This window comes from Canis lupus, chromosome 38, assembly GCF_003254725.2.
Source record: "Canis lupus dingo isolate Sandy chromosome 38, ASM325472v2, whole genome shotgun sequence".
NCBI lineage: Eukaryota > Metazoa > Chordata > Mammalia > Carnivora > Canidae > Canis > Canis lupus.
Window position 1 is genome coordinate 21,459,857 of NC_064280.1, and position 26,822 is coordinate 21,486,678.

Here is a 26,822-nt window from a genome sequence, read left to right on the forward strand (position 1 = left end):
GTTGGTCCCATGCCTTTTTTAACTTTTTTTTTTAAAGATTTTTATTTATTTATTCGTGAGAGAGAGAGAGAGAGAGAGAGAGAGAGAGAGAGAGGCAAAGACACAGGGAGAGGGAGAAGCAGGCTCCATGAAGGGAGCCAGACGCAGGCCTGGATCCCAGGTCTCTGGGGTCACGCCCTGGGCCAGAGGCGGCGCTAAACCACTGAGCCACCCGGGCTGCCCTGGTCCCATACTTTTGCATCTCACACAGCCCCCAGCTCAGTGTTGACTGAGATTTCATCAGTAAATTATTCACCAAATTTACAGAGCACTCTTAAGGATTCAAGAGCAGAACAAACACAGTCTTTCACACCAAAAAGGTCATGTCTGACTAACTGATCAACAAATGATTAACTGAAATGTTTAGAGATTACAAAATGGGTCAGCAGACTACAATGAAGAAGGCCAACATTAAGATGCTCATTATTCAGATATTAGCCTAAAAGAAAAAAGAAAAAAAGGCTTCTTCCTGTTTTTAAATACAATGACCTGATCAAAGAATTTTACAATGAGAGGAAACCTTCCTATAATGTATCTGTGCCTATTCTAGTTGAGTCCTGTGGAATAACCCAGAAAAATCCTCCTGTTTTCCACACATCAACCTGTCCTGAATCCACTCCCAGATCTATGTTCAGTGTTTTTTTCTCTTCTTCAGTTTACAGAGTCATTCCAACCCTTAAACCATTCCTCTACTGAGGACATAGTTCAAGACATTTTCCCCACCCTAGCCATGCTCCTCTGGACTGTCCCACGGTCAGATGTTAGAAAGCTACAAATACAGACTAACATTACATTAATATTGTTAACAACTATGACATACTGTGGATCTACATTCTTTTAAGTTCTAATTAGTCTTTACCTTTTTTTCATATTTAAGAGATTTCATAATAAATATTTTAAATATCCTAACATGATAGAAATACAACTTTGAGGGATATCTGGGTGGCTCAGTCACTTGAGCGTCTGACTCTTGATTTCAGTTCAAGTCATCATCTCCAGGTGGTGGGATCAAGTCCCACACCAGGCTCCACACTTGGCAGGGAGTATGCTTGAGATTCTCTTTCTTTCTCCCTCTCTCCCCCTCTGCCCCTCTCCCCTGCGTTCGCATGCATGCATGTGTGCACACACACATGTTCTCGCTCTAAAATAAATAGATGGATGTTTAAAAAAAAAAAAAGGCAACTTTGAATATTTTCTGTTGCTAGTTCCATTTGGGAGTATCACAGAAGAAACATTCAAATTCATAATTTAAAGTGGATTAATAAAAGGAAATTTTAAAAATCCTCTTCCATCATTCTTATCTGTCTCACTCTCCTATGAAAAGCATACCCTTTCTTTTATTGGCTGTATAACTTTTTAATTGAAAATAGCACAGGATATTTTGGACTTTTGTTGTTGTTTACTTACTATGGAAATTTTTCCACATACCAAAAGGAAAGATTACACCCAATTTTGATGATTATCAACATTTTGCCCATCTTGTTTCCTCCATCCTGGGCTCCTCACCCCGGATGAGGAAAAAGTCCCGGACTATTTTTTTTAATTTTATTTATTTATTCATGAGAGACACACACACACAGAGAGAGAGAGAGAGAGAGAGAGAGAGGCAGAGACACAGGCAAAGGGAGAAGCAGGCTCCATGCAGGGAGCCCAACGCGGGACTTGATCCGGGGTCTCCAAGATCATGCCCTGGGCTGAAGGTGGCGCTAAACCGCTGAGCCACCAGGGCTGCCCTGTCCCCAACTATTTTAAGCAAATCTCAGCATCACATCATTTCAACCTCAACTGAAACACATACTGTGTCTTAGCACCCTTTATACCACAATCACTACACTTTATCTTCTCTAGTCCTCAAAATAAACATTTACAGTCAAGGCTAATCCTGTACAATCCATGTCTATTCTCATCTGACACTAATTTTCTTCCATGTCTGGGTACGCAGCTTTCAAAACCTGTATAAACTATGGGAATTATTGTAGACCTTCAATGTACTACTTTGAAGAGCTGCGTACTCTAGGTACGCAGCTTTCAAAACCTGTATAAACTATGGGAATTATTGTAGACCTTCAATTGTTCTGGTGACAATATTCCTTCATTATGGGTCTTTAAAATATTGTTGACGGAGATTACTTACTTGTGTTTATGCAACAGTGGAGCAATTTCACTACAGGGCTACTAACATGCTAGTTAATAAATTACGGTAAAAAATAAATAAATAGATGATAGATAGATAGATAGATAGATAGATAGATAAATGGTAGAGCAGGTTATTGCAATAACCTTAATAACTTATAAAATTTTTAAAGAACTTCACAACAACTAAAGAAAAGATCAACTTAGCAATATTAACAACCAGTAATGTCTACTTTTATTTTAAAGAAAACACATACAGGTTTGCCTTGCCAGTAACAATTTAAGAGAACTCACTGTTAGAATGATTATTTGACTCTTTCATTAAACTTTAGGTCCCTGATGTTCGTTTACTACTTAATACACACTGTGAGATATTTTTGTATCACTTTTAAAGAAAGCAAGGATTAGCTGGCAAATGCTGTAACTGGCTTTAAGGAGGACAGGTCTTAGGAAACTTTCTGCGATTTATAAATTACTTTTAAAAACCCTCTGACACGCTAGAAAACCTAAAGATTTGCAAAGATGGGAAAATACCAACTAATCATTAAGAGACAGAACTAAGAGTAGTAAGTCATCATTATGCAGTGCTGAAAACCCTTCAATAAGTCAAAAGAGAAGATAAATATAAACCCTGACAAAAAAAAATAGTCTACAGACTCTTATCTGGGAATTGCCAAAAATATTTCAATCAGGAGACATGAAAGAGTCTTGGAAAATACCATTGTCTGACTGGGCTGCGGGAGGGCCTTGAACAATGTGAGAAGAGGGTTTGAAAGAAGGAGTTCCAGAGGAAAGTATGCATACGTCACTTTTTATCAAACAACTTCAGACATTTTAAAACCTTTTCACTTAAAGTCTAACAGAATAATTTGCCACCAAATAATGGATGTGCAATCTCAGCACATTCTTTTATTGGAGGCAATATAACAGATTTTAAAAAGCAAAAACAAAGCAACAAAACAGTGTGTTTTGGCTTTGTTTTCTTAAATCAGATATGATAAAGTACTAAGTTCCAACACTTACATCTGAGCCCACACTTCGCATGGTACTTTGTAGGACAGGTTTAGTCACAGAGAGCTTTCCATTCACGGGGCTGTTTGCCACAGGGGCCGGGACCACATTCACCACATGATTAGGTAGTTGTGTGGCACCCCCAGCAACAGCAACGACAGGGGCAGGAGAGGGCAGAACTCCAGGTGCCTGAAGCTGCACCATGGCGGGCTGAGAGAGCACTACGGTGGGACCTGCAATGGAGACAAAAGGAAAGGAATCAGAGTGTGCGTAACCATTATGGCAAAGGACAGTGTTTAACATTTAGGTTTCCTGTGCACATGAGAGGAGGAAGACACGGAGAGGGGATTTAAAACCACCAGTTAAAATATCATCAATAGCAGCACACACGCACAGTGACCTTTGTTGCTTGTTTTTAATGAAACCAACCTAAATGTGTTCCCTATGAAATTATCATTAACAATGTATTACAATTTTTTTCTTAACTATATCCATATCAAACTTCCTAAGTCATACGTAGATTTCTCTATTAGCCACTGAAATGTATTTGCGCTAAAAAGTATTTTTCATATTATAAATAATAAACCTTTTATACTGAACACTGAGAGACATGTATTTTAAATTAATAGGATTTATGGGCAGCCCGGGTGGCTCAGCATTTTAGCCCCGCCTTCAGCCCAGGGCATGATCTTGGAGACCCAGGATCGAGTCCCACATCAGGCTCCCTGCATGGAGCCTGCTTCTCCCTCTGCCTGTGTCTCTGTCTCTCTCTGTGTTTCTCATGAGTAAATAAATAAAATATTAAATAAATAAATAAATAAATAAATAAGATTTGGAAATACAGCACCAAAAATATATTATAAATGGAGATTCAGTAACTCAATACTTGGAAGGACAGAGGCTACAAATATCAAAATGTTAAAATTTGCAACAATATTTACCATAGCCAAGATAAGGATACAACCCAAGTATCCATCAGTTGAGGAATGGATAAAGAACATGTGGTGTATATATATGCAATGGAATATTATTCAGCCATAAAAAAGAATATCTTGCCATTTGTTAAAAAAAAAAAAAAGGATGCATCTAGAAAGTATAGCACTAAGTGAAATCAGAGAGAGACAAATACCATATGATTTCACTCATGTGGAATTTAAAAAACAAAACAAACGAAAAAAGAGGAGATAAGCAACAACAAAAATAGACTCTAGGGGCACTTGGATGGCTTAGTCCATTAAGCTTGGATTCCTGATTTCAGCTTGGGTCATGATCTTAGGGTCATGAGATTGAGCCCTGTGTCAGGCTCCACACTGAGTGTAGGGCCCGCTTGGGATTCTCTCTCCCTCTCCCTCTGCTGCTTCCCGCCCCCTCACTGCCCGAATTTCCCCATGCTATGCCCCTAAAGAAACAAAAACAAAACCCCAAACTTTTAAATAAAGAAAATTGGTGGTTGCCAGCAGAGAGGTGGGAGGGGAAAGGGTGAAATAAAGGGGATGAAGACTACACTTACTGTGATGAGCACTGAGTCATGTATAGAATTGTTCAATTACATTGTGCACCTGAAACTAGTAACACTGAATGTTAATTATACTCTAATTAAAAATGTACATACTTTTATAAAGTTGTTCACAATACCCTTGTTAAAAAAAATGCTAAAACCATTTGAGATGAATTCACAGTGAACAAGCACAGGAAACATAAATCTGTAATCTACACTAGTCTGTAGATAATACCAACTCCCCCTACACACACAAAATGGTCTCCAAACCTTTTCTTAATCTTCATATTTAACATTAATTTTTTAATTATGCTAATATGAGGAGAATTAGTATCATTAACCTAAAGAAGACTCTCATAACTTATAATTGGTCTGTCAGAAATCTCACTTGCCTGCTGAATGCTTCCTTTCAGATCTGGGCAATTTTATAAGGTGCTAAAAGCCTCCCCTAATATCCACAGCTGCTTGAGCCTATCTAGCAAAATAAAGGTACTACAGCAACCAGCAACTAAAATTACATAAATATTTATAATTCTTCAAGGAAAAAAAAAGCATTATACTTCCAGTGTAACATGACCCACGTAAAACAGAGCTCAGTACTTCAAAGGATCAAGAAAAAACTAAAAATCTAAATAATACTTCAGAATACCTGTTTGTTAAGAACACCTGTTTTAGCTTAAAAAAAAAAAAAATTTAGGGGCAGCCCGGGTGGCTCAGCGGTTTGGCACCACCTTCAGCCTCGGGTGTGATCCTGGAGACTAGGGATCGAGTCGCACATCGGGCTCCCTGCATGGAGCCTGCTTCTCCTCTGCCTGTATCTCTGCCTCTGTGTGTGTGTGTGTGTGTGTATGCCTCACGAATAAATAAAAATAAAATCTTAAAAATAAATAAAAATAAAAATGAAATAAATTTGTAGTTTATTAATCTGAACTGTAGCCACAAAAATTAGAAAAACAGGAATACAAAGATCTATAAAACAAAGTATTCAGTCTACAGAAAATACTTGCCAGATATATAGATTTGCAGATGCCTTGCAAAATGTCTAAAGCTACTACTCCCACCTCCTATACCCTAGAGTCCACAGTCTATAGGGTGGGAACCACTGACTTAAACCAATACTTTGAGAAGAGCATTAATGGAAGCAGTTTCCACATCTCAGTTTAAAAGCTGCAATAAGGGATCCCTGGGTGGCGCAGCGGTTTGGCGCCTGCCTTTGGCCCAGGGCGCGATCCTGGAGACCCGGGATCGAATCCCATGTCGGGTTCCTGGTGCATGGAGCCTGCTTCTCCCTCTGCCTATATCTCTGCCTCTCTCTCTCTGTGACTATCATAAATAAATAAAAATTAAAAAAAAAAAAAAATCCCCAAACGAAACATGTTGTTCAATGAACTTTGGGATTATTCCAAAGAGCAAAGGAGGTGGTAAATGTAGAGAATTAAGTCATTTCAAAGAAAGGATCATAATTCTAGCTGCAGTTAACACATGCAAATGGCTTTGTAGTAGTTCTTAAAACTAAGTTAGAAAAAATAGCCCAAGTCTATACTATCCGTTGCCTGGTTATCACCACCTCCTTGCTGAGAAAACTGCCTCATGGAGTAGGGGTGGAGCCACAGTGAGGCATGGTCTGCGTCCCCAGTGCAGCTCCCAGTCCTACCAGGCCACTCCTCTCTTGTTTCTCATAATCAACGTCCCAGGGGGCCCAACTATCCTTAAATTACTTAGCATCTAAATCAAGGCTCCTCTAAATATTCTAGACATGCTTGGGTTCAAGACAGAATGGGGGAGAAACTTCTATTGCAACGTGTTCAAGAAAACAAAACCCTCATGGTGACTTGCTAAACACTGATCTGCGATGGGCTCATGGGTTCACAGAATGCAATGCAAAGGACTGTTTTGGGCCTTAAATAATTAGCAACTGAACATGGTGACTACTGTCTCTAGTGTGAAAACAGTAATAAAGAAAAACCATTTCAGCACACTCAAAATCCCCTTAGACATTACATACAAATCTCCCTTAACAGAACTACCAGAACATGGCTAGATTCAACACTAAATATGTGACTATGTATGACTCATAGTCATACATATGACTCACAAGACACAGACTGTGATAGGCATTCTTTCTTTTCAATTTTCTTCAAAGATATCAAACTATGTATCAAACATTTATTGAATGCTTACTTGGTCTAAAATAATACAACTATGTGACTTGGGGTAAATGATTTCTCTGTGTCTCAACTTTCTCATCTATAAAATAAAGACAGTAACAATACATATCCTGGGACACCTGGGTGGCTCAGTGGTTGAGAGTCTGCCTTTGGCTCAGGTCACGATCCCAGGGTCCTGAGATCAAGTCCTGCAACAGGCTCCCTACCGGGAGCCTGCTTCTCCCTCTGCCTTTGTTTCTGCCTTTCTGTGTGTCTCTCATGAATAAATAAATCTTTAAAAATAAAAATAATAATACATATCCTCACAGAGCTGATGTAAGGATTAAATAAGATAATGCACCTAAAAAAAAAAAAAAAGATAATGCACTTAAACATAACAGTGTCTGCCACACTGTCTGCCACAGGAACTTCAATGTTAGCTATTACTTATTATTATTAATTTCCATTTCTATATAATAACAGTTTTCATAAGGCCACTACTGTATTATTAACTTATTAGTTCTCATAGTCACTGTTATTTATTTATATAAATATGTTAACTCGGGATCCCTGGGTGGCGCAGCGGTTTGGCGCCTGCCTTTGGCCCAGGGCACGATCCTGGAGACCCGGGATCGAATCCCACGTCAGGCTCCCGGTGCATGGAGCCTGCTTCTCCCTCTGCCTGTGTCTCTGCCTCTCTCTCCCTCTCTCTCTGTATGACTATCATAAATAAATTAAAAATAATAAATAAATAAATAAATAAATAAATAAATAAATAAATAAATAAATAGATAAATAAATAGATATGTTAACTCCCCAATAAGAATTCTGGAGATCAAGAAGCACATCTCCACATTCTTTTAGAGGCATACAGCATTGTGACTAATTACACAGACTCTGAGCCAGACCACCTGTTATGCCTCTACCTCTCAGAAGCAGAATGACCTGGGGCAAGTTATGTCACCTCTATCCTCCATTTCAATGATGTGCACTATCATCTACCCAAAAAGCCCATCAGGTAGGATATGTTCCTCTCTATCCTTCATCCCCCTTCCAAACCATCCAATCACCAAGTCTGCAATTCTGCACTTTTTAACATCTGCACTCTCTATCCGGGCTCTCCATTTTCACTGACATACCAAGTTATCATCATCTCTCACCTGCACTCCTCCTAACACTCTTAATGGACATATAGGACTTAGTTACAGAAGTTGTTTCAGGCAGAGAGAATAGTCTGAGCCAAGAAACTAGGAAAAACGAGAGAATTCAAGGGACAGTGGCCAGATTGGTTGGACTAGAAGAGGAAGTTGGGTTTATAAAAAGGAGTGATTATAACGTAAAGTTAGAAAACTAAACTGGAGCCAAACCACGGTGGGCTTTACTTCCAAGTTAAAGGATCCTGTAAGAATTCCTTCTTCTTTAATGGTAATATTTACTACTGATACTTACATTGATTAACTGTAAAATGTCTCTCCTGTATTTCTCCTCAACCTCTTTATTTCAAATAAATGAAAGACATACACTTAAATCTATATGTTATAATAATACCAACTCTCTAGACTATACTATAAAAACACACAAGTGCCTTATATTAGCAAACATAAGTACTATCTTCAGATAATGGGCAGGCATTGATGTTCTGAATAATGTATAATTCAGGTTCCTGAACCTGATAAACTGCTCAGAAAAGAATGGTTTGTCTTCTTTCACTTGAGCATGATCTGCTAAGAGCAAATTCTTTTTTTTTTCCTAAGAGCAAATTCTTAGAGGAGTGGCCCTTGCTTTACAGACTAGCTATATTAATGTCCAGATTTTGCTTTATTATACTTGTGCTTTAAGAGCTTATGGGAACCATAATGAGGTTCTTCACAAGTTTAAATTCTTAGCCTTTGGGAAAACACAGACCCTTTTGAGATCCTGATGAAAGTTTTGGAGACTATCCCTAGGAAAATCCACATATACAATAAATCTTATATTTTATTTCGGGTTCATGAACATTTAACATCCATCCATTCACAGACCACGAGAACACTCATTCTATAGGACTGCTATTTTTCACACGAAAAAGGCAGCAATTCTGACCCTGTACTAAAACGGCAGGTATTTCAGGTTTGTCTGAGGCAGTTTTGGTAGACTTGATGGATTTTCATGGACTTGTCCAGTCTCCCACCTAGTTCTTCTCTTTATCAATGTCATATTGTCCATGACCTTGGAGTAAAACAAAACAAATAGAGTAACTAGTAAATTTATGACCTTGCTCTCATTAAAACTTGACCTTCTTGCTCCAAAGAAATGAATCTAGAGCTGGAAACATAGCCATGACAGCAAAGGTCACATTGGTGTTTGCTTACAACCATAGCCACTGAGACCCAGTCCTAAATCCAGGAAAGGAGTATCGAACAGGTTTTCCTTTACTCCTGTATACACTTATCAGTATGAGAGTGACAGCTAATCAGCCTAAGACATCTCCAAGTGCAAATTCCTGTATATGCACACTACCAAATCTTCAACCATGAACTTCTTTCAATGCTACAATTGGTGAAGAATCAAGTATGTGGGGCCATCTGGTGGATAAATTATAGAAACATACATTCTTAACTACATGAAGACAAAGAGTTCAGATCTCTTCACAATGCTCCCACTCAACATCAAGCTTACGAAAGCACACTGTCTCTGCAGAAGGGCCTGATCCTATTGTCAAAGTTCACCTATTAGACCTGTGATATTATTTATGTACTGACTTCTCCTTAAAAACAAGAGATCAGGGCAGCCCCGGTGGTGCAGCGGTTTAGCGCCGCCTGCAGCCCAGGGTGTGATGGTGGAGACCCGGGATCGAGTCCCACGTCGGGCTCCCTGCATGGAGCCTGCTTCTCCCTCTGCCTGTGTCTCTGCCTCTCTCTCTCTCTGAGTAGATAAATAAATAAATCTTTAAAAAAAAAAAAAAAAGATCATGGACACAAAAATCTCAAGATAAAATGATACCAAGAAAGTTTCCTGGATTTTCTTCTTCATTACAAGTAGTTATATAAAACAAGCCTGATAGGTGTTTTCATAATTAAAACTGGAAGAAAAAAAAAGATGTATCAGATATAATTAATCTAGGTAAGCTATCTCTTCTGTTAGGATAGGAACCACATATTAGTCATCTCTGCGACATCCTCAAAACCAAGGACAATTCCTGGCACGCTGCATGTGCTCAGATATTATAACCTGAGCTAAAACAAACGACGTGACGAAAATCTTAGTGTCCATCAATTAAACATATGCAGTTTCGAATTCCTCTCAGGTACCTTTAGTGGGTGCAGGATGTATGCTGATAATTGGCTGCTGCTTTGCCAATGGCATAAGCGTGGGTAGTGTCTGAATAATGATGGTTTTTGCTGGAACGCCCGAGTTTGTGTGAGTCTTGGGTGCTGCTGGAAGTAATAAAGGCTTGGGCTGAATTGAAGGTTTTGAATTCATCTGAATTTTTTTCTTTGGAGTCAGTCCATTTTCTGGAAAAAATCCAAACAAAACACAAATCAATCTAAAAGCAATTAAGCAATTCTTAGAAATTAGATTCTATTATACACTTTTTTCTATACATAATCTTGACCTCTGAGTAACTGTCCTCACCTGGAGTTTAAGCATAGCTTCTCTACACCTAAATGGACTAAAGGAAAGTCCTTAATATGAGGTCTACTCCCTTTTTTGAGGTACAATTGATATATAACATTATATTAATTTCACGTGTACAATAGATTTGATATTTTTATCACAAAAGGATTTTACCACAAGAAGTCTAGTTAACACCTGTTATCCCACACATTTACAAATTTCTTTCTTGTGATGAGAACATAAGATCCATTCCCTGGGGATCCCTGGGTGGCGCAGCGGTTTGGCGCCTGCCTTTGGCCCAGGGCGCGATCCTGGAGACCCGGGATCGAATCCCACATCGGGCTCCCGGTGCATGGAGCCTGCTTCTCCCTCTGCCTGAGTCTCTGCCTCTCTCTCTCTCTCTCTCTCTCTGTGACTATCATAAATAAATAAAAATTTAAAAAAAAAAAAAACAATCTTTAAAAAAAAAAAAGATCCATTCCCTTAGCAACTTTCGAATATGCAACACAGTATTATTAACTATAGTCACCATGCTATACATTACATTCCCATGACATTGATTTTAGAAGTTGAATGAGATCTTCCTTTTTAACCACACTGATGGTCACAATGATGGTTTCTGGTGTAATGACCACACTTCCCTTTGGGAAGGGGATATATGAACTGGTAAAAGAGAATAGCTAAAATCACTAAAGATTGAGAGGTAATAAATGTCACACCCAAATGGACTTCACAATCAGTATCTTTAACTGAATCTTTTGAATTCTGTCCCAAAGATGATGAAGCCTACATCTATGTTAAAGCATTTTTCCCCTATAAAGACAACCAAAGAAGATGATTTCCTGCCTCTCCTCTCCACATTAACTAACCATAGCAAAGAAAACAGGTCCACAATTTTAAAAACAAAAAGCCAGCTTAATAAATATGCACTTAATCCAATCTTTTCTTTTAAAAAAATGGAACTGAAGCTCAGTCCAAATTAGAAAGAACAGAAGTTAGAAGATGGAGTCATACCAGTTTTGCTAGGACCAATGATGGGCTTATCTTCTTTCAGTGGCTCTGCTAAGGAGGGACTATGAGAGCTTTCACCATATAAGGAAAGGGGAGACATCTGGGAAGAAGACGACAAATCCAACTCTTCCTGTAGCAAAATAAAATAATCATTAAAAAAGAAAGTGGCTTAGAGACAAGATCCATAAACAGAAAAGCATGCTAAGACAACTTCAAGACAAAGGTATGATATTATTAGAAACTGTATGTACTGAGTACTAAGGTACCACAGATAAATTAACATTATCCATCAATACTAAAGGAAAAAACTCAAATTACAGAGGATGCCTATGTCATCCTCTCATATTAAAGATGGGAATTACTGATCTGCTCCTACATTTCCTCCCACACACTTGATATTTACTTGGTTTCTAGCCATACATTTAGTATGTTATAGAACTATGATTAAAATGCCAATATCCAAAAAAAAAATCTAAATAATAAATAAATAAATAAATAAAGCCAATATCCAGGATGCCCGGGTGGCTCAGCAGTTTAGCGCCTACCTTCGGCCCAGGGCCTGATCCTGGAGTCCCGGGATAGAGTCCCACATCAGGCTCCTGCAGGGAGCCTGTCCCTCTCTCTGCCTATGTCTCTGCCTCTCTATGTGTCTCTCATGAATAAATAAATAAAATCTTTAAAAATAAATAAAAAATAAAATAAGATGCCAATATCCTTTCCCCCAATCTCTTATTCAGTAGTCTTATAAGAAACTCAAGACAAATAATTCTTACTATTTTTATTTTTTTATTTATTAATGTTGCCTTTGTCTCAAATGTTTTGAAAGAAAGACAAACACTAAAAGAAACAGGGCTATTTTATTTAATAGGTGAGTTGTTAATATAGAGATGTATGAAGATAAGATTTTCCAAGTCTTTTAACATTCAGTGGATCTCATTTTGTTGGCATAAAGAAGCTTAACACAAGATAAAAGTAGCATTTCTATTCTGAGAGGAAGAGATGTCAAAATGCCATAATAATGCAATAAGCATACATAAATACGTCATGCCATCTTCAAAATAAGCTATGAGATTACTAAAAGAATAATTAAGAGAATACTTGTTTACTCTAAGCATGATGTAGGCCCCCTAAAAAAAATCCAGAAGCCATAAAGGAAGAAATGTGAACAACAGTTAAAATACTTTATAATGAAAAACAGACCATAAACAAAGTTAAAAAGTATATACTGGGGGAAATATTTGTCAAAAATGGACAGGGACTGGAACAGCCATTTCAATGAAAAGAAATGCAAATGTCAACCAAAGTCAAATTTATTTTTTTTAAAGATTTTATTTAAAAAAAAAAAGATTTTATTTATTTGAGAGAGAAAGAGAGAGAGAAAGCATGAGCTGGGGGGAGGGGTAGAGGGAGAGCATGAAGCAGACCCCCCATTGAACAGGGAGCCTGACAGGAGCAGGGTCAATCCCAGGACCCTGAGATCATGAGCTGAGCTGAAGACAGATGCTGACTGAGCCACCCAGGAGCCCCAAGACATAAGATATTCTTTAAGAGAATGATTATAAAGGCGATACAACTGGGGAAATTGGTTCACCTAGAGAAATTTAAAACTAGATTCTAACTAACACCACATATTAAAGTAGATTCTAAAGGTATTAAGAAATCTAAATGTGAAAGGTAAACCATATAGTTAATAGAAAAAAATATAGGAGAATATCTTTTTGGCCTACAAGCAGAAAAAGACTTCTTAAAAAAGAAACTTCAAGGGATGCCTGGATGGCTCAGCAGCTGAGCGTCTGCCTTTGGCTCAGGGCGTGATCCCGGAGTCCCAGGATTGAGTCCCACGTCGGGCTTCCTGCATGGAGCCTGCTTCTCCCTCTGCCTGTGTCTCTGCCTTTCTCTCTGTGTCTCCCATGAATAAATAAATAAAATATCTTTAAAAATAAAAAAAAGAGAAACTTCAAAAATAAACCGAAAAAGGCAAAGTGAAAAAAAAATGAATCTGAATACTCAATATTAGAAACTTCTACTCAATAAAGACTGCAAAGATAATAGATAATAGAAATTTAAAAGATATATGTAACATCTAAACCCAACAAAGTTACTACCTCAAACATAGAGGGAATTCTTGCAAATTAGAAAAAAAAAAAAATTCTAGGCACCTGAGTGACTCAGTCAGTTAAGCATCTGTCTTCAGCTCAGGTCATGACCCTAGAGTCCCAGGATGGAGCCCCACATGCCTCTCTCCCTTTACTCCTCCCCCACCTCCTTTGTGCTGGCTCGCTCTCTCACTCACTCTCTCTCAAATAAATAAAATCTTTAAAAAAAAAAGAAAAGAAAAAGAAAAAAACAACTCAATAGAAAAATGCAAAAGACAGAAATAAACAATTTATAGAAGAAAAAATATCCAAATCCAAAAGGCTAATAAGCATGTAAATAAATGGTCATGGACGCCTGTGTGGCTCAGCAGTTGAGCATCTGGCCTTCAGCTCAGGGTGTGATACTGGAGTCCTGGGATCGAGTCCCACATCCAGCTCCCTGAAAGGAGCCCACTTCTCCCTCTGCCTGTGTCTCTGCCTCTCTCTCTCTCTCTCTCTCATGAATAAATAATTAAAATCTTTTTTAAAAAGAAATGTTCAAAACAGTGAGTAACCAAAGAAATACAAATTAAAACAAAACAAACAAAAAATTACACCATCTGGCAAAAATTAGAAAGCCAGGCAACACTGAGCATCAGCAGCAAAGAGAAGCTACAAGGATCCTCAAGTACTTCTCTGGGATTGCAGACTACCACAGGTATCTAGAAAGCAAGATGGCAATACTTGTCAAATTAAGTGTCTACACTCTACCACTCAGCACTTCCACTGCTGGGCGTACATCCCGAAAAGAATTCTCACACAGGCCTATAAAAGGACATTTTTGATAACGCTCACTGATGTACGTAAACTACAGTGAACACATACACCAAGTGTTGGACAGTTAGATTCAACAAATTGACGTACAGAGAACAATATGAATTGATCTTAAAAATTCATGTGATGAGGGGCACCTTAGTAGCTCAGTGGTTGAGCATCTGCCTTCAGGCTCAGGGCATGATCCTGGGGTCCTGGGATCAAGTCCCTTCAGAGAGCTTGTTTCTCCTCCCTCTGCCTGTGTCTCTGCCTCTCTGTGTCTCTCGTGAATAAATAAAATCTTAAAAAAAATATATTGTGATGATTTTTAAAAGGAATACAGGGGTGCCTGGGTTACTCGGTGGGTTAAACATCTACTTTGGTTCAGGTCATGATTCCAAGTTTCCAGGATCAAGCCTCATATCGGGTTCCCCGCTCATCAGGGAGTCAGCTTCTCCTTCTCCCTCTCCCTCTGCCACTCCCCACTCCACTTGTGCCCTCTCTCTCTCTCCCCACCAAATAAATAAATAAAATCTTTAAAAACTAAATAAATACATAAAAGAAATACAAAGAGATCTAATATAACATCATTTATATAAACTTAAAATACGTACACAAAATTGAAATCAGTGAAAACAAGATGAACTTTTAGTACTGGAACCATTCTTTTGATAGTCATTTGGGAAAACATAAAAATTAGATTTGTATCTCATATATACCAGGATAATTTCAAGTGGATCAGATATTTAAATGAAATATAAAATCTTATGGGGTGCCTACGTGGTTCAATCAGTTGAGCTTCCAATTCCTGATTTTGGCTCAGGTCATGATCTCCAGGTAGTGGTATCGGGCCCTACGTTGGGCTTCAAGCTCAGCAGGGAATCTGCTTAAGATTCTTTCCCTCCCCCTCTCCCTCAGCTCCATCCCTCCCCCCTCATGTGTGCTTTCTAATAAATACATCTTTAAAAATAAATAAATAAAAATAAAAACTTACTAAAATTATGTGTTAATAGTCACTCAGGAAATATTTCTTACTCATGAATGGATCTAGAGGGTATTATGCTAAGTGAAATAGGTTGAACTGAGAAAGACAAATACCATATGATTTCACCTATATGTGGAATATAAAAAACAAATAAACAAGCAAACAAAATACTTCTTGCTGAATAAATTGACCTTAAAGCTACTAGATGGGGCAGATCAAGACTAACATCCACGCAGAGAGGTAGGCTGGTAGAGTGTCAGAGCCCAAACTAAGGCAGGTGGAGAGAGTGTTCACGTGGTGATGGGGGGGAACAACCAGCACGGGGAGTCAGAGCAGGGTGATAAGGGCATCAAAATTGGGTCAGCCTGGGATCCCTGGGTGGTGCAGCGGTTTGGTGCCTGCCTTTGGCCCAGGGCGCGATCCTGAAGACCCGGGATCGAATCCCACATCGGGCTCCCGGTGCATGGAGTCTGCTTCTCCCTCTGCCTATGTCTCTGCCTCTCTCTCTCTGTGTGACTATCATAAATAATAAATTAAAAAAAAAATTGGGTCAGCCTAATCTAGGGTGTCACAGCCCAATGAAGAGATGTTAAAAGAACACAGGAGTCAGTATGAAGGGAGTCACACTGGCCAAATCCAAGACAACACAGAATCTGAATAATTACAGAAATGGATTACACCCTGTTGAATAAAAGAAGAAACCATGAGTCCATACTGATTTAAAGAAGTAAATGGATAAACTTAAGCTCTGATGAGAAACCGGACTTTTTTAACATAATTTTAAAGTACTTCCTCACAGAATACTTATTTATGGCAAAGAGAGAAAGAACAACTTCACAGAGGAAAAGCCTGGCAGACATTACCTTAACAAAGTGAACAAAGTGAAGCTTATCAGTAATGACAAATTGAAATTGTGTGCCACTTCATCAAAAGTAAATGAGATAGACACAGCATCATCTTGGTGAGATTCCTGCCATGGGTACAAAACCTGAATCTAAGCCCTAGGAAACATCAGACACCCAACTGAGGGACATTCTACATAATAACTAGTCTTTAGTCTCCACAAGTGACAAGGTCATGGAAGTTGAGGAAGAATGAACCATTTTACCTGAAGAAAATGAAAGAGACAAGCCAACCATATACGATGCTTGATTTTACACGAGATGCTGTTGCCAGTCTAAGGGACATCTCTGGGACAACTGGCACAATCTAAGAGGGAGCTGAAGGCTGGCTGGATGAAAGTAATGTATCAACATTTATTTTCTGATGTTAATGGTTGTCTTGTGGCTACAGAAGGCACAGCCTTGCTTGTAGAAAGTAGACAGTAAAGTATTTGGGGGTGATAAGGCCTGGAGAAAATAAACGAGACATAAAGCTTCAAGAAAAATGACAAATTGAAGAAAAAGTACTTGTTAACTTATTTCACAAACTAAGGACTAACAATCCTAATATGTAATAAAACTTAGAAATTTGAAAAGAAAAAGATCAACACGATCCAATATAAAAGTGGACCAAAATTGAACTGATAGATCAATAAAAAAGAAATATAAATGGTCCTTAAACATATGAAATATTTGAGAAGATGTTCAACCACACCTAGAATAAAAGAAATAGAGAACAAAAGCATGCTGCATATGAATGATGGGAAAACTGGCCCTCTTCCACACTGCTAATCAGACCACACAACTATACAACTCTACAGGGGGAAATCTGGTTACGATCCACAACATTACAAATGTAGTCATCATCATCTCAACAACCTCACTTCTGGGAATATATCCCGAAGATATCCTGGCAAAAATATGAAGTGACTTATATAAAATGTTATTCACTACAGTATTATTTGAGCCTGGAAAGGACTGAAAACACCACAAAGGTTCATCAATAAGGAAATCACTAAAGAAAGTAAGAAATATCCACACAATGCAACACCAAGCAGCCATATAAAGAATGAGAAATATCCTGTATCCTAAAACTAGACTTACCTCCAAGATATACCACCAAATTAAACTAGCAAGATGCATAACAAAAGTATAGAGTATGCTACCTTTTGTGTAAGGATGGGTGGAAAGGAAAGAAAAGAAATCAAGCTTCTGTAAATATATGCTGTTATATACTTTTTGACTTTCAAATAAATTAAAATTTTTTCCAAGATTTTATTTGACAGAGAGTGAGAGAGAGCATACAAGAAGGGGGAGCTGCAGGCAGAGGGAGAGGGAGAAGAAACCCCCCCCCCAACCCCCAGGAGCAGGGAGCCCAAGTGGGGGCTCAATCCCACGACCCTGAGATCATGACCTGAACTGAAGGCAGACACTTAACAGTTTGAGCCACCCAGATGCCCCAAATAAGTTAAATTTTTAAAAATTAAATGATTTGGAGAAATTGTGGGGCCACAGAGAACTTCCAGTGGTAGCAATCAGAGAAAAGTTTCACAGAGAAAGTTCTTTTTGAACTGGGACTAAAAGAGGATGAATAGGAGTTTTTCAAAGGAAGGAAAAAAACAGGGCTATTCCAGGCAGGAGAGCATGTACAAAAACTTACAAGTTTAAGAGCTGAGATATGAGTGCTCTTATTCACTGCCAGGCTCTGAACAGTGTCTGGCATAGGTGCTAAATGAGTTGAAGAGCACGGGAGCTCTTGGGTAGGAACTGTTGTAGGGTTAGAAGTAAGGGGAATGTGAAGACAGGAAGGAAGAGTGAGAAACAAGACCAGAAAAGTAAGCAGGAGGCAGGTCATAAAGGGCCTAGTATTCCCGGAGTCTGAATTTCATCCTTGTAAGGGTTGGGAAGTCATTAAAATGTTTAAGCAAAACCCAACACAATGAAATTTGTAATTCTGAAAGATTTCTCTTTGAAGATTCCTCTGCTAAGAAAAGTTGGGGGAGTCAGGAGACAGAGAGGTGAGTTAAAATCCTATTGACTTAATCCTGGTGAGATGATGATGTCCTGGCAGGGTTGGAGAAAATGAATCACAGAGACAGTAACTGGATTGAAATGTCCAGATTTCATAGTTGACTAGATGCTGAGTCTGCCAGAATGAGGATACCTCAATTTACAGCAGATATAATGTACTGAAATATTAATTTGAATTTTTCTTTGTAAATTTCCCCTTCCTCCATTCAAAAAAGTACCTAAATACTTTGGTATTTCCTTTTCCCACACTCAGAGCTTTTGTCTGGAGAACAAAAGCATTTTTAAGACATTACCAGATTTTTATAAAAACCTTAGCCCCATTCAAAGGTGGTACTAGGGGCCACCTGGGTGGCTCAGATGGTTAAGTGTTTACCTTCAGCTCAGGTCATGATCTCCAGGTCCTGGGATAGAGCCCTGAGTCAGCTCCCGGCTCAGTGAGGAGTCTGCTTCACACTCTCCCCTCTGCCTCTCTTCCTGCTCATGCATGTGTTCTCTCTCTCTCTCTCTCTCTCTCTCTCTCAAATGAATACATAAAATCTCCTTAAAAAAAGAAAAGAGGGCAGCCTGGGTGGCTCAGCGGGTTAGCGCCGCCTACAGCCCAAGGCGTGATCCTGGAGACCCAGGATCAAGTCCTGCGTCGGGCTTCTTGCACGGAGCCTGCTTCTCCCTCTGCCTGTCTCTGCCTCTCTGTCTCTCATGAATAAATAAACAAAATCTTTTAAAAAAGAAAAAAAAAGAAAAAGAAACAAAGGTAGTACCAGGCATTCCTGCATTAAGGAATCCATTTTAGGTTCTAGGACCAAGGAGTTACGAATCAGACCATTTTAGAGTCTTCGCGGTCCTCAAAGAACATATATTCTGACAGGCAGGAGAGAGGGTAGCAGGGAGAAAAGGCAGTAAGCTAATGAACAAAAAAATACTGGATAGTGGTAAAGTGTGAAGAAACCAATGAAACAATGAAACCATGAAGGCAGGAACACAGGGGAAAAGGGCAAAGGCAGAGAGGAAGAGCTTGTTGGCTCTCCCGAGGCCCCTCCTCGAAACTTGGGTTCCCGGGATTAAATGAGATCAGAAGGCTCACAGCCATGCTTCATAAATGACGACTGCCCCCTCCAGATGCGTATGTCCCAGACGGCATTAGAACCAAACCGTCAGGAGGACTGGCTACTTACAGGAACGTGCTGAGTTGAGGAGCAAGAGTCCACCGACTGAGGAGAGGACACTGAACCACTTGAGGAGGCTGGAGACAGTGGCTGAGCTTCTGCTTTCACATCTTTAACTGAAAAACATGGAGTAAGAATTTTCCCACTGAACAATATAAACTCAGAACCAAATGAGTAAGGAAGATAAAATCTACTCTTAAAATTCTATCATATCGGAAGCTAAGGTCACCAAAGTGTATCATCAAATGAAAATTCAAGATGCAAAAAACAGTGTATCCAGTATACTACCATTTATGTAATAAATTATATATGTGTACATGTACACATCTACTCCCATCTGCACTAATTCTCTGGAAGGAGAAACACAGCAAATTGGTAACTGTGGTTGTGTCTGGGGAGACCACACTAGCTGAGGAACAACAGCAGAAGGAGACAGTTTTCTACCCTATTGACTTTTTGTACCTTTTAATTTTTTTTTTTTTTTTTTTTTTTTAATGATAGTCACAGAGAGAGAGGCAGAGACACAGGCAGAGGGAGAAGCAGGCTCCATGCAGGGAGCCCGACGTGGAATTCGATCCCGGGTCTCCAGGATCGCGCCCTGGGCCAAAGGCAGGCACCAGCCGCTGCGCCACCCAGGGATCCCGACTTTTTGTACCTTTTGAGTATTACACCACATGCAAAAAAATTATAGATTCCTCCCAAAAAAACTTTCAAAAACGTAAGAATTCAGAAACAATTATTTTGGAGAACATTTTTGACGATGCAATTAAAACTCACAAAAATGTCCGTATCTTTCGATAAAATGTATTTGTAAAAACTTATTGAGCAACGGCAGCCCACGCAACGTTCTCCAAACTTAGCTGCAAAATATCTACCATCCCTCACAATCTATAATGTGATTTTGCCCTTCATCAAGAAGTAGCATCTACCTCCCGTCTGTTTGAATCAAGGTGGGCTTCTGACTCCTTCAAACAACAGAGTATGAAGTAATGCTACATGAAGTCCAAGGCTGGGTTACATTAAGCAATGCAGCTGCTACTGTGTGTGCTAGAACACCCACACCTGAACCTCTGAAGTCTGACTACCCTGAGACCACCAAACTGAAAGGAAGCCAAGCCACACAGAAAGGCCATGTGCAGGTGCTCTAGCCCACAGTCCTAGCCATCAAGCCATTCAGGCCAGGCAAGAGATGTGTGAAGAAATCTTTTTTTTTTTTTCTTTTTGAGGAGCATGAGGTGAGTCTTAAGGTTATGCTAGCCCCCACCTTTCAAGCTACTCCAGCCTCCAATCTTCCCAGTGGAGGTCTGGACATCACAGAGCAGGGACAAGCCATTCTTGGTGTACCCTGTCCAAATTCCTGACTCACAGATTCTGGGAGCATAATACAATATTGTTTAAGACACTAAGTTTTAGAGTAGTTACATAACAACAATAACCAGAACCTTGGCCTTGGGGAGCCCATAGTCTGTGAGAGAAGACGGACATTGAGCAAGACACATAAATACATAAAATGGGGGACTCGGACATGCAGGGGCCAGGAGGACTGCATTTTGGGTGGGAGGATGTGCTGCTGACTTACCCACTATCACTCAGCTCTTAAGTCTACTTCCTATATATAATCTGTGATGCACAGTATCAAGACATGTCCCAGCTGGCTCCCTTTTAAGGCCTATCAATGGGGGATACTGGAAAGATGCTAAAGCGAAGAAAGGAGAGAGAGGGGTTTCTTTCTCCTCCCATCAGCTTCATCTCACAAGTGACAGTTTGCTCCAGGTCCCAGCTTCTCTTAGTACATCCAAATTTCATCCTACTTCATCAGGGCCCCTTAAAGACACTAGCATCAGCCAGGTGGTGTATATACATACTCTGCAGAAGTATGTATATCAAATGCAAGGGACCCCCCCCAATACCAACTTCCTAAGTTCTGATAACCCCAAGCCTTTCTCTGATTCCCTAAGTACTGTTTGGTTCTCAGACAGGTTAACCTCTTATAAAGATATTATACAGAATTCAAAATCGGGATTTCTGATATGAATTCTTTATTATGTGTCTGAAATATACTTATGAAATTCTTTATAACCACTTGGGCAAGACACTTACGTGTGCACTGCCACCACAGAAGCAGAGTATCTAGTCTCTAGAATTCTTTAACCCATCAAAGTAGGGCAGCCCCAGTGGCACAGCGGTTTAGCGCCGCCTGCAGCCCAGGGCATGATCCTGGAGTCGCAGGATTGAGTCCCACGTCAGGCTCTCTGCATGGAGCCTGCATCTCCCTCTGCCTGTGCCTCTGCCTCTCTCTCTCTCTCTCTGCATCTCTATGAATAAATAAATAAAGTCTTAAAAAAATATATTAAAAAAAAAACATCAAAGTAGCCCAATAACCCACCTACTGTTGACTATTACCAAATTACAAAATAAAATGGATCTGGTTAAAATTTTTTTTTCTTTTGGTTAAAATTTTTACCAATGAAATACATCATTACCTGTACAGAACTGGTTGTTGATGTCCCAAATGCCTGTTTCCCAAGGCATCAAATCCAAGTCAAAATCAAGATTATCAAAATTGTTTTCCTGTAGGTTTTAAATCAGCAAAAAGATATTAGAAAAGTAAAATATACAGATCTAGAAATCAAACTATCAGACACAATTTGTCATAAATAATATAATTGCTATTACCCAACCTAAAAATTTTTTCTAAGGGATGCCTGGGTGGTTCAGCGGTTGAGCATCTGCCTTCGGCTCAGGTCGTGATCCCGGGGTCCTGGGATCAAGTCCTACATCAGGCTCCCCGCATGGAGCCTGCTTCTCCCTCTGCTTATGTCTCTGCCTCTCTCTCTGTGTCTCTCATGAATAAATAAATAAAATCTTTAAAAAAAGATATTTATCTGTCTGGAAACTTAACATTAAGGCCTATTTTATGTAAGGTGAAACATATTTGTGCTTCTATATTCTGGCTCTTCCATGACTTCTCATGGCAAACTCATGTGTAGAAGAAAATAACACAATTTTAAAGCTAACAGGAGGGCAGTCCAGGTGGCTCAGCAGTTTAGCACCGCCTGCAGCCCAGGGCGTGATCCTGGGGACCCAAGATCGAGTCCCACATCAGGCTCCCTGCATGGAGCCTGCTTCTCCCTCTGTCTGTGTCTCTGCCTCTCTCTCTCTCTCTCTCTCTCTCTCTGTGTCTCTCATTAATAAGTAATTAAATCTTAAAAAAAAAAAAAAAAAAAGCTAACAGATCCGTCAGAAACCATCTAATCCAATCCTTTAACTTTATACTAGAAAAACTAAGAAACAGAAAGACTGAACGCCTTGTATAAGGTAAGAATGTTAGTGACAAAATGAGGATCATATTTCCCTGAACCTTTCAAACTTACCATGGTGTTTCTTGGTGGCTTTAGCTGTAGAGGTTATAAATGAATAGTTTAGGCAACTGCCTAATATTTAAAGTCAATTTAATCAATAGCCTACATTCTCAAAATCTCATAAGGTAAACAAAAACTATTATAATTTCATGGACTGATCAAAAAAATATATCATATAGGTGCCTGGGTGATTCAGTATGTTAAGCGTCTGCCTTCAGCTCAGGTCATGATCCAGGGTCCTGGGATTGAAGCCTACATCAGGCTCCCTGCGAGGAGCCTGCATCTCCCTCTGCCTATGTCTCTGCCTCTGTCTCTATGTCTCTCATGAATAAATAAATAAAACATTAACATAAGTAAATAATCTTTAAAAAAAAAGGAGCTTAAAAATAAGTAACAAATATCCAACCTGATTGATGTACATATAAAAATCACTCTATTCATCTGAATTACTTTCCAAGTGAAACAGCACCTCATCCATTAAAGAGTAAGACAAAATAAAAGTTCTATAGGCCAATGTACTATGTACTAACACAAAAAAGGAAAAAAAGATATTTTTGAGGATTCCAAGTGCTATAATAATGGCTTTTATACAGACTTGTAACCACTGAAAAGTAAAAAGTAAGGACATGTCTAAGTTTCAGAGCTTTCTACATTAAGGATACATAAGCTTTTAAAAAGGAATTAAGTTCTACTTGACTGGATCCATGATTCACCTACACTCTTATGTTGCCCTTATGCAGCAAAATATCTATAAAAGCCAAAAGGTAAGCAATTAAGTGGCCTTCCAAAGTCACTCAACCCTTGAGTCAAAGGTACACTCAGAATACAAGTCTTTGGGATCCCTGGGTGGCGCAGCGGTTTGGCGCCTGCCTTTGGCCCAGGGTGCGATCCTGGAGACCCGGGATCGAATCCCACGTCGGGCTCCCGGTGCATGGAGCCTGCTTCTCCCTCTGCCTATGTCTCTGCCTCTCTCTCTCTCTCTCTCTCTCTCTGTGTGACCATCATAAATAAATAAAAAATAAAAATAATAAAAAATAATTAAAAAAAAGAATACAAGTCTTCTCCTACCAAGATAGATGCAATTTCTACAATCCAAAATTTACTGAGCAAAAAATAGCTGCTTTCATAATTAACACTAAAAATTATTTAAACTTATAAATCATTAGCCTAAACCCTGTTACCCTGAAATCATCTTGCAATAAATATCCCATTACTCAATAACTCTCCCCTAGTACATACTTACATAAGTTTCCTTTGCTGCATCCAATTGCAGGTCATCTGTATCTGTGAAATAGCCAAGTTCAGCAAACAGAGTAGAATCTTTGCACAAAAGGGTAGAGATTAAAAAAAAAAAAAAAAAGGAATAGAGATTAGCTGTCAATTCAATGTTCCAATAAAAGAATAAGCACTGCATCTCTACGCCAGCTCTATTACAGGTTCTCATTAGCCATTACTATTATCGATAAACTCTAGCAGTGTAAATGATAACCAATTCAAAGCTGTTTCTAATTCACGTATTGTTTTCCACACAATTTTTAACCTGTGACCTAAATCCTTTTACCAGGGATTAACAAACAAGTTTTATGTTAGGTCACACTGGACTAAATGGTAGTGACTTTCTGGAACATTGCTTACAGTAATTCTGAGGCTACATCTGGGCTCAACATGAAAACGTACCCTGGTTAGAAAGGGGAACCCTCTTACACAGTTGGTAGGAATGCAAACTGGTGTAGCCACTCTGAAAACACTATGGAGGTTCCTCAAAAAGTTAAAAATAGAGATACCCTATGACCCAAAAATTGCACTACGTATTTATCCAAAGGATACAAACATAGTGATTCAAATGCACCCCAATGTTTATAGCAGCAATGTCTATGTCAAACTATGGAAAGAGCCAGATGTCTATGGACAGATGAATATATAAAGATGGGGGTAGCCAGGGTGGCTCAGCAGTTTAGAGCCTCCTTCAGTCGAGGGTGTGATCCTGGAGACCCAGGATCAAGTCCCATGTCAGGTTTCCTGAATGGGGCCTGCTTCTCCTTCTGCCTGTGTCTCTGCCTCTCTCTCTCTCTCTCTTCCTGCAGGGGGCCTGCTTCTCCCTCTGCCTGTGTCTCTGCCTCTCTCTCTCTCTCTCTCTCTCTCTCTCATGAATAAATAAATAAATAAAATCTTTAAAAAAAAATAAGGAAGATGTGGTGTGATATACATATATACAATGGAACATCATTCAGCCATCAAAAAGAATGAAATCTTGCCATTTACAACAATGTGGATGGAACTAGAGAGTATTATGCTGAGCGAAATAAGTCAGTCAGAGAAAAACAAATACCACATGATTTCACTTCTATGTGGAATTTAAGAAACAAAACAAATGAATTTAGGGTAAGGGAAGGAAAAGTTAAAATAAGATGAAAATTGAGAGGGAGGCAAACCATGAGACACTGAACTATAGAAAGCAAACTAAGGATTGCTGGAGGGAGAATTAGGTGATGAACATTAAGGAAAGTATGTGATATAATTAATGAGCACTGGGTATTATATATAACTGATGAATCACTAAGTTCTACCTCTGAAATTAATTTTTTAAAAAGGAAAGAAAGAAGAAAGAAAGAAGAAAGAAAGAAAGAAAGAAAGAGAAAGAAAGAAGAAAGAAAGAAAGAAAGAAAGAAAGAAAGAAAGAAAGAAAGAAAGAAAGAAAGAAAGAAAATGAATGAACCATGGTTGATCAGCAGTGATGACAGAAGAGGAATATGGCAGCCCATGGACCACATTTCACTATCCAAGCCTTAGTTAAGGGTACAACCAATTTTCTATCTAAACAATAAAAGACTCGCTTATCTAAGCCATTAAAGTTACTTCAACATATCTAACTATTTCTAATTTCCTGATATTTAACCAAGTCAATTTAATCAATAGCCTACATTATAATGGATAAGATTCCATTATAAACCAAGAAATTTATGGACACAGAAAATATTCTTTAATAATCTAGGTTGAAACTTCCTGTAGAGAAAGGTCAAGATACTGACAAAGTCAAAGGTGGCTGATTACCATACAACCTGCGAAGTGTCCATTTTCTCTAACATTTCAGAATCTCAAGAACTTCAAAGAGTTTTCCAAATCTATGTTTGCTTTTGTACTCCCTTGTATCATGCCACTCAAACTGCTCTGGAGATTTCCTCACGTAACGTATACAGGAGCTACACCACCAGTCTATCATTAACTCGGCCAGCGACAGAATCGTTTTCACTAACCTACAGCAAAATAATACCTAGCAAAAAATTGTGTGTAGTAGTAACGAAAGGTTATTCATACAGCTCTCGCCAAAGGACAACCTAAAACTTGGTGGCAGAGCCGAAAACTCTAAGTGGTCAGCGGTGGCTCTGTGCCTCACAGACAGGCTGCAACCCTTGAGAGAGTTCTCTCAACTGCTGCCTTGTTTCTCCTCTCCCATTCTTTCTGGAGCCTGTTTTCACCAAGTACCTCTCCCACACACACAATGGGTTATCAGTGTCACCAACGACCTTTACGACCTCTACGACCTAAATCCAATGGTAGATTCAAGGTCCTCATCTTCCTTGACTTATCAGCAGCACTGGACATTGCTGATCCTATTAACTGAAACACATGCTTCAGTTGGCTTCCAAATTACAGCACTCGCCTGGTTTACTTCCGCCTCACTGGTTGACCCTACCTTGCTGGTTCCTCCTATCTCCTGGCGCGAAATTGTCCCTGGGTCCAGCATAAACTTTTCTATCTGCTCTATTCCCTTTGTGATCTCAGCTGAGCTCATGGCTTAAAGTAGCATCTAAATGCCAAGGATTCCCAAATACACATCTCCAGCCCGTACCTCAAGATGCACGTACATACTGAGTCTATCTCTTGGACACCTCGTCTTGGAGGTCTCCAACTTGGCACATCCCAAACTGAGCCCGCAGTCACCCCAACCAAACCCCCTACTGCTTTGTCCTCACCTTAGTCAATCACAATTCAATTCTCCCAGGAGCTCAAACCAAAACCCTGGCTGGAGTCACTGTTACTTCTCTTCTTAATTCTCCATATTCAAACAACCAGCA

At 39.3% G+C, this 26,822-nt stretch overlaps 1 protein-coding gene across 6 annotated transcripts in view; it reads right to left on the minus strand.

Moving 5' to 3' along the window:
• ATF6 (activating transcription factor 6) overlaps nucleotides 1–26,822 on the minus strand; it is a 197,458-nt gene that overhangs the window by 159,954 nt on the left and 10,682 nt on the right. For 4 of the 6 annotated variants that reach the window (XR_007409036.1, XM_025420857.3, XM_025420856.3 and 1 more), the window contains 6 exons: nucleotides 23,990–24,066; nucleotides 21,868–21,955; nucleotides 19,394–19,500; nucleotides 11,440–11,566; nucleotides 10,119–10,322; nucleotides 3,196–3,416 (listed from right to left, as the gene is read on the minus strand). Coding sequence is in view for 5 of the 6 variants with exons in the window: in XM_025420857.3 (XP_025276642.1) it covers nucleotides 3,196–3,416; nucleotides 10,119–10,322; nucleotides 11,440–11,566; nucleotides 19,394–19,500; nucleotides 21,868–21,955; nucleotides 23,990–24,066 (824 nt within the window). In the remaining variant the exon portion in view is untranslated. Of the gene's footprint in view, nucleotides 1–3,195; nucleotides 3,417–10,118; nucleotides 10,323–11,439; nucleotides 11,567–19,393; nucleotides 19,501–21,867; nucleotides 21,956–23,989; nucleotides 24,067–26,720; nucleotides 26,744–26,822 lie in introns of those variants that run through there. The other 2 variants (XM_025420859.3, XM_035711112.2) reach the window with 2 other exon arrangements.